The sequence below is a fragment of the Nerophis ophidion genome, linkage group LG02, assembly GCF_033978795.1.
Source record: "Nerophis ophidion isolate RoL-2023_Sa linkage group LG02, RoL_Noph_v1.0, whole genome shotgun sequence".
Lineage (NCBI taxonomy): Eukaryota > Metazoa > Chordata > Actinopteri > Syngnathiformes > Syngnathidae > Nerophis > Nerophis ophidion.
The window spans coordinates 54,401,355-54,409,902 of NC_084612.1; the positions used below are offsets into that span (position 1 = coordinate 54,401,355).

General features: G+C 35.4%; 1 protein-coding gene across 6 annotated transcripts in view; it reads left to right on the plus strand.

Annotated features, from left to right (window-relative positions):
• Positions 1-8,548, plus strand: part of arhgap9 (Rho GTPase activating protein 9) — a 160,925-nt gene that overhangs the window by 147,849 nt on the left and 4,528 nt on the right. For all 6 annotated transcript variants that reach the window (XM_061886590.1, XM_061886609.1, XM_061886599.1 and 3 more), the window contains 2 exons: positions 1,696-1,830; positions 5,714-5,819. In XM_061886590.1, coding sequence (XP_061742574.1) covers positions 1,696-1,830; positions 5,714-5,819 — 241 coding nt within the window. The remainder of the gene's footprint in view (positions 1-1,695; positions 1,831-5,713; positions 5,820-8,548) is intronic.

Consider the following 8,548-nt stretch of genomic DNA (forward strand, 5'->3'; position numbering starts at 1 on the left):
CGACACACAGTCAATTTGAAAAATCCCTCCTTTTTGGGACCACCCTCATTTTGATAGGTGTCACCAGCAGGGGTTTAAAATGAGTCGTTGTCTATTAGATGCAATGTTATTGGAAGATACTTTTCCTTCTTCATGTCTCATGAAGGGTAGAAATACAAGAACACACACACACACATTATTGTATTTGTTACCTTCTTGGGACCTCCGAAAAATGCTTACCTCTCGTATTACAATAAAAGTCGCAATTTTACTCAACTGAAGTCAACATTTTACAAGAAAAACTGATGATTTGTGCAATATTATGATAAAAGTTGGACTTTTACTCAATAACAGTCACAATTTTACAAGAAAAGCTTAACATTTTGGCATTTTTATAAAAGTACTTGTTAATTTTACTCGACAAAAGTCACAATATCATAATACAACTTTCAAATGTTGGCAATATTTTAATATAAATCAGAATTTTACTCTGCAAAATTATGACAAAAGTTTTAATTTTACTCAAAAAAATTGTCATTTTACAAGAACAACCAAAAAATTGACAATGTTGTGCTAAAAGTAATAATTTTATATGACAAATATTGCCATATTGCATTAAAAAGTAATAATTTTACATAAAAAGGAATACATTTACGAGAAAATATTTATATATTACAGAAACAAAAAGAATAAGAGAAATTGTCCCCAATTTTATAAGAAAAAAGTTAACACATTGTCAGAAAAAGACTGCTTTTTGTTATTTTTTGTTTGTAATTGGTTTTCAATCTTCATTATTTACTTCAAGTTATAACAGTATGTCCCTATATATACACTTATTTTAAATAAATTTTGGCCAAAGAAGGCGCATTTTGAATTCTTACACACATTTGTTATTTCATATGTTGGCCAGAGAAGTAGCACTTCAAATTTTTACACACACTTGTTATTTCATATGTTGACACTTGTAACGGTGACACACAGTCAATTAGGATCCGTTTTTTTTTTTTTTTTTCTTTGTCATGTAAAAGGGACGTTTTTGTCATGAAAAAGGGAGGTTTTTGTGGTTGGTGCACTAATTGTAAGTGTATATTGTGTTTTTTATGTTGATTTGATAAAAAAAAAAAATATATATATTTTATTTATTTATTTATTTATTTTTTTTAATAAAAATTAATAAAAATTTCTTCTGCGGCGGTACGGTGGTTGGGGACCACTGTATTAGATGCAATGTTATTGGGACCATGATTCATGTCATCACTTGTTCATACCTCCTCATATGGAAAATCCTTTTCTTTCTTCATGTCTCAAGAAGGCTAGAAATACACGCACACACACACACGCACACGCACGCGCACACGCACGCACGCGCGCACACACACACACACACACACACACGCACACACACACACACACACACAGAGACAGTGTGCTGAGTGTGTGCCGTGTCCCTAAGGCGTGTGCTTGCTGATGTAACAACATGCAGCAGGTGTACAGGCCATGGCCTGACAGTCCGAGGCTGCCCCCTGCTGGAGGAAGTCAGCAACAAAGGGACAGGCCTCAATGTTTGCAATGCTTTATTAATATTGTGTGATGCATTTTTTGGTGTCTTCTCTCACTTCGACGCAGCAGCTCCAAGCCGACTCTCTAACGTGATGGCTCTATTTCACACTTTCATCACCTCCTGCTCTGCCTCACTCCCCTTGTCTGTGTCCTCAGAGGAGAAGCTTAATTTGGAGGAGAGCGAGTGGGAGGACATCCACGTCATCACGGGAGCTTTGAAACTTTTCTTCCGTGAGCTTCCTGAGCCTCTGGTGCCCTACGGCTTCTTCTCTGACATTGTGGAGACAGTCAGTGAGTGAACAGTCGTTACACTACTACACTTTTGTGCCACAAACCACCTTTAGAAATACAAACCCCGTTTCCATATGAGTTGGGGAAATTGTGTTAGATGTAAATATAAACTGAATACAATGATTTGCAAATCCTTTTCAACCCATATTCAGTTGAATGCACTACAAAGACAAGATATTTGATGTTCAAACTCATAAACTTTATTTATTTTTGCAAATAATAATTAACTTAGAATTTCATGGCTGCAACACGTGCCAAAGTAGTTGGGAAAAGGCATGTTCACCACTGTGTTACATCACCTTTTCTTTTAACAACACTCAATAAACGTTTGGAAACTGAGGAAACTAATTGTTCAAGCTTTGAAAGTGGAATTCTTTCCCATTCTTGTTTTATGTAGAGCTTCAATCGTTGAACAGTCCGGGGTCTCCGCTGTTGTATTTTACGCTTCATAATGCGCCACTTATGAGAGACAGGTTTAGACTGCAGGCGGACCAGGAAAGTACCCACACTCTTTTTTTACGAAGCCACGCTGTTGTAACACGTGCTGAATGTGGCTTGGCATTGTCTTGCTGAAATAAGCAGGGGCGTCCATGAAAAAGATGGCGCTTAGATGGCAGCATATGTTGTTCCAAAACCTGTATGTACCTTTCAGCATTAATGGTACCTTCAGAGATGTGTAAGTTACCCCTGCCTTGGGCACTAATGCACCCCCATACCATCACAGATGCTGGCTTTTGAACTTTGCGTCGATAACAGTCCGAATGGTTCCTTCCCCTTTGGTCCGGTTGACACAATGTCGAATATTTCCAAAAACAATTTGAAATGTGGACTGGTCAGACCACAGAACACTTTTTCACTTTGCATCAGTCCATCTTTGATGATCTCGGGCCAAGAGAAGCCGGCGGCATTTCTGGATGTTGTTGATAAACGGCTTTCGCTTAGCATAGTAGTAATAATAATAATCATTTTCAATATTTTTGATTCAAGAAATAAATAGTTTGTATGTTCTCTATATCCAACATGATGTAATATTATAACTGATCTTTTTTGTAACACTGATAACCCTAACCCAACCCTAATCCTAACCCTAACCTCTTTGATGTTTCCCACATGTAAGAGGGATGTGTTCTATGGCTATGATTTTTTTTTCCCCCTTGGCCTTTAGTCTGGACCCCCTCTCCAGGGGCCCAGGCTTAGACCGATTTTTTATAAAAAGATTCCCCCCCCCCATTGTTTACCTGTATCTCACCATTTTTATAAGGGGCGCCAGAAGTTGGCAGACCCGTCAGCGATCCTGTTCTGTCTCCCTGTATTGTTTGTTTGATCTTGATTGGGAAATATGGACTTGTCAGACCACAGAACACTTTTTCACTTTGCATCAGTCCATCTTAGATGATCTCGGGCCCAGAGAAGCCGGCGGCGTTTCTGGACGTTGTTGATAAACGGCTTTCGCTTTGCATAGTAGAGTTTTAACTTGCACTTACAGATGTAGCGACAAACTGTATTTAGTGACAGTGGTTTTCTGAAGTGTTCCTGAGCCCATCTGGTGATATCCTTTAGAGATTGATGTTGGTTTTTGAGGGATCAAAGTACACGGTCATTCAATTGCTTTCGTTTAGTGATTTCTCCAGATTCTCTGAACCTTTTGATGATATTATGGACCGTAGATGTTGAAATCCCTAAATTTCTTGCAATTGCACTTTGAGAAACGTTGTTCTTAAACTGTTTGACTATTTGCTCATGCAGTTGTGGACAAAGGGGTGTACCCCGCCCCATCCTTTCTTGTGAAAGACTGAGCATTTTTTTGGGAAGCTGTTTTTAAACCCAATCATGGCACCCACCTGTTCCCAATTAGCCTGCATACCTGTGGGATGTTCCAAATAAGTGTTTTATGAGCATTCCTGAACTTTCTCAGTATTTATTGCCACCTTTCCCAACTTCTTTGTCACGTTTTGCTGGCATGAAATTCTAAAGTTAATGATTATTTGCAAAAATAAAAATGTTTATCAGTTTGAACATCAAATATGTTGTCTTTGTAGCATATTCAACTGAATATGGGTTGAAAATGATTTGCAAATCATTGTATTCTGTTTATATTTACATCTAACCCAATTTCCCAACTCATATGGAAACGGGGTTTGTAGTTGCTCTGCAAACAGCAGCCTTTATATTCAGTTCAGTTTCAGTTTCGGTTTATATGGAACATGCACACAGATTTTAATTTGTTTCATTACAGCACGTCCGAAAAGGAGCAGGAAGAAGCAGAGTTTATCTAATCCTACCCCTTTTCATACCATAGCAAATTGATCCCATTTCCTTGTACTCTGTAACAGAACAGTGAATAAATACATAATAAATAAACAATATAACATAGTAAGTAAACAAATATTAAATACATCATCTTCACATACTTTGTGAATACTTGGAGTTTGAACAGTACTGACATGCTAAAGGTCTTAAGTGTTGTACGTGCGTACGAATGTTTTCAATTACATTTTTCTGGAAGATTTTAATTCTGCTTTTTTGTTGAGAAGAAGTGTTGTACATTCTTGGCGAGCAGGTTATAGTTTGCATCATTTTAGCTGTTTGCAAATGCACCATATTGTCTAATTTCAATATTCGTGATTTAATAAATAAAGGGTTTGTATGTTCTCTATATCCAACATGATGTATTATTATAACTGATCTTTTTTTGTAACACAGTTAATGAAAGAAGTGTACATTTGTAGTTGGTTCCCATATTTCTACACAATAACTCAGATATTGTAACACTAGTGAGCAGAGAATATGAAGTGATTTTTGGTCTAGAACATGTTTTGCTGTATTCATTATTGATGTGTTTCTTTTTACTTTGTGTTTCATATTTTTACATGAAATTTCCAGTTCAATTTATCATCAATCATTATAAATAGAAATTTGGTTTCATTTACTGGGTTTAGGGTTAGGCTAAATGTTTGAAAATGCACCAAATCGTCTAATTTTCAATATTTTTGATTCAATAAATAAATAGTTTGCATGTTGTCTGGATCCAACATGATGTATTATTATAACTGATCTTTTTTGTAACACAGTTAACCCTAACCCAACCCTAATCCTAACCCTAACCTCTTTGATGTTTGATGTTTCCCACATGTAAGAGGGATGTGTGCTATGGCTATGATTTTTTTCCCCCTTGCCCTTTAGTCTGGACCCCCTCTCCAGGGGCCCAGGCTTTTTCAGTGATTTTAGAACATTTTGGAAGTAAAGAAACAGGTCTAAAATTTGTAAATTGGTGTTTGTCACCTGTCTTATAAATTGGTGCAACTTGAGCTATTTTCATTTTGTTTCCAGTTAAAATTGTCATCTATTATTACATCCCAAAAATGTGTTTTCTTGTACCTGTTTAATGTCTACTCTATTTGTAAATGTGTTTGAATTTCTCTTCTACTGTTACCAAATAGCATTATTTTAGTTTAACTGAGATTCAAAGAGATTCTGTTTTTTGTCAAACCATCTTTTTATGTGTTCATTTCTTCTGTTATTATTTGTATTACTGAACAAAACAAAGTTGTATCATCTGACATTTGTAACTTTACAAAATGTAATTTAAATAGCGAGTGAACAATTTTGGTCCCAGTATTGATCCCTGAGGTACGCCACAAAAAATGTTCAGCTTTGTAGAAGTGTGTTCTTCTGTCTTCACGTACGTAGCTCCGAACCCAGTTCAAGACCAACCCTCTGATGCCATACCTTTCTCATTTCTTTATTAAGATGTTATGATTGATTGTGTCAAAAAGTGGATTGTTTACCAATTGGAATTTAAATTAGAATGACTTTCTGGGAAATTTTGGCGAATAAATGTGTTTCCCCACAGTCAATTCATTTTACTTTCCGTGTCCTGCAGAGATCTCGGACTACTCGGACAAAGTGGACCATTTGAAGACCCTGGTGCATAACCTGCCTCCCCCAAACCATGACACTCTGCAGTTCATCTGCCGCCACCTCAAACGGTATGTCATCAAAATAAGCTTCCCTTTCGCTTTCTAGGATAAAAAAAAAAAAAAAGTTAATTTATTTGTATACATCTCTTCCTCAAGTGAACATTTCGGGAAAATTGCAATTCCCGGTCAAGCGCAAAAATTATGACCAAAAGTGGTGAAGCTATATTTTCATTTGCACTTTGATTTTATCGGCAGTTTATTTAGGAAACATTTATTATTATTAGTTTAGTTAGAATGTATTTATTTTAGCCAACTGTTAATATTAGCTTATTAATATTAGCATGCTAGCATTAATTTTTCATGGATTTTTATTATTATTATTTTTTATTTGTATACAGCTCTTCCTCAAGTGAACATTTCGGGAAATTGCACATAAAATTAAATAAGGTAAAATAATACTGCACTTTGTTTGGATTTTGGCCTATCTTTCACATCCTTTTGTGAGACAAAAACACACTATTTTAAATGTTTATGCATTTGTATGCGTTTTATTTACAGTACTCACTGTCAGTATATTGGTAATTTAGTAGCAGGCACATTCATAATACAATTTAATATTTACATATTTGTGAATGATAGGCAAAATTCCCCCAAAATTGCAATTCCCTGTTAAGCGCAAAAGTTATGACCAAAGTGGTGAAGCTGTATTTTCATTTGCACTTTAATTTCATTGGCAGTTTATTTAGGAAATATTCATTATCATTAGTTTAGTTAGAATGTATTTATTTTAGCCAACTGTTAATGTTAACTTATAGGCACAATTCCCCCAAAATTGCAATTCCCCGTTAAGCGCAAAAGTTATGACCAAAGTGGTGAAGCTGTATTTTCATTTGCACTTTAATTTCATTGGCAGTTTATTTAGGAAATATTCATTATCATTAGTTTGGTTAGAATGTATTTATTTTAGCCAACTGTTAATGTTAACTTATTAATATCAGCATGCTAGCATTAAATTGTAGCATTTTTCTTGGATTTTTTTACATTTTTTCATTTATTTGTATAAATCTCTTCCTCAAGTGAACATTTCGGAAAGTTGCACTTAACATGAAATAAGGCGGAAATAAAACTGTACTTTTTTTTTTTTTTTTGCTTATCATGTACATCCTTATGTGAGACAAAAAAACACTTTTAAAAATGTTTATGCATTTTTATGCATTTTATATACAGTACTCGCTGTCAGTATATTGGTAATGTAGTAGCAGGCACATACATAATAAAATGTAATATTTACATATTTGTGAGTGAAAATTCCCCAAAAATTGTAATTCCCCGTTAAGCGCAAATATTATGACCACAGTGGTGAAACTGTATTTTCATTTGCACTTTGATGTTATTGGTATTTTATTTAAGAAACATTTATTACTATTAGTTTAGTTACAATGTATTTATTGTAGCCTATTGTTAATGTTAGCTTATTAATATTAGCATGCTAGCATTCTATTGTAGCATTTTTCTTGTATTTTAAAAAAATGTATTTGTATAAAAATGTCTTCCTCAAGTGAACATTTCGGAAAGTTGTACATAAAATGAAATAAGGTACAAATAATACAGTTTTTTTTTTAAATTTTGCTTAACATTCACATCCTTATGTGAGACAAGAGCACACTTTAAAATTTTTATGCATTTTATATACATTACACACTGTCAGTATATTGGTAATGTAGTAGCAGGCACATTCATAATAAAATGTAATATTTACATATCTGTGAATGATTGGCAAAATTACCCCTAAATTGCAATTCCTGCTAAGCGCAAAAATTATGACCAAAGTGCTGAAGCTGTATTTTCATTTGCACTTTAATTTTATTGGCATTTTATTTAAGAAACATCCATTATTATTACCTTAGTTAGAATGTATTTATTGTAGCCAACGGTTAATGTTAGCTTATTAATATTAGCATGCTAGCATTCTATTGTTACATTTTTCTTCCTATTTTGCCCAGGTCTGTCTGATGGGGTCTTCCTCTTCAATGTTGTGATGTTTGTGTTGTCTATCAGCTGTTCCTTCCTTTCCTGCACAACAACAAAGTGCTAACATTTTTTTTTTCTAACTTGACACTTTTTCCTCGGATTTCCGCATCCATGCACCTTACAGTCGTATACCTCAGTATTTGAAACATGCTAACTGTATGCTTGTTTATGTTAGCATGTTAGCATGCTAACATTAAAGTGCTAGCTTTTTGAGCTCATTTTGCAACCGTTGACCTTACAGCCATATAACTTGGTATGTGACACCTTTTAACTGCTAGCATGCTAACCCTAAAGTGCTAACATTTTTAGCTATTTGTTAACATTGTACCAATGATTGTCACACACACACACACACACACACACACACACACACACACACACACACACACACACACACACACACACACACACACAAGGTCTGGTGAAATTATCCTCTGCATTTGACCCATCACCCTTGATCAACCCCCCGGGGAGCTGAGGGGAGCAGTCAGCAGCAGCGGTGGCCACGCCCGGGAATCATTTTTGGTGATTTATTCCCCAATTCCAACCCTTAATGCTGAATGCCAAGCAGGGAGGTAATGGCTCCCATTTTTATAGTCTTTGGTATGACTCGGCCGGGGTTTGAGCTCACAACCTATCCATTTTACTCTAACTTGTTTTTTTGGGGGTTTTTTCCCTTTAATTCCCCAGCCATACCCCTTAGAGTCATATAACTTGGTATGTGACACATGTTAACTATTATTATGGTCACGTCAGCTTGCTAGCAT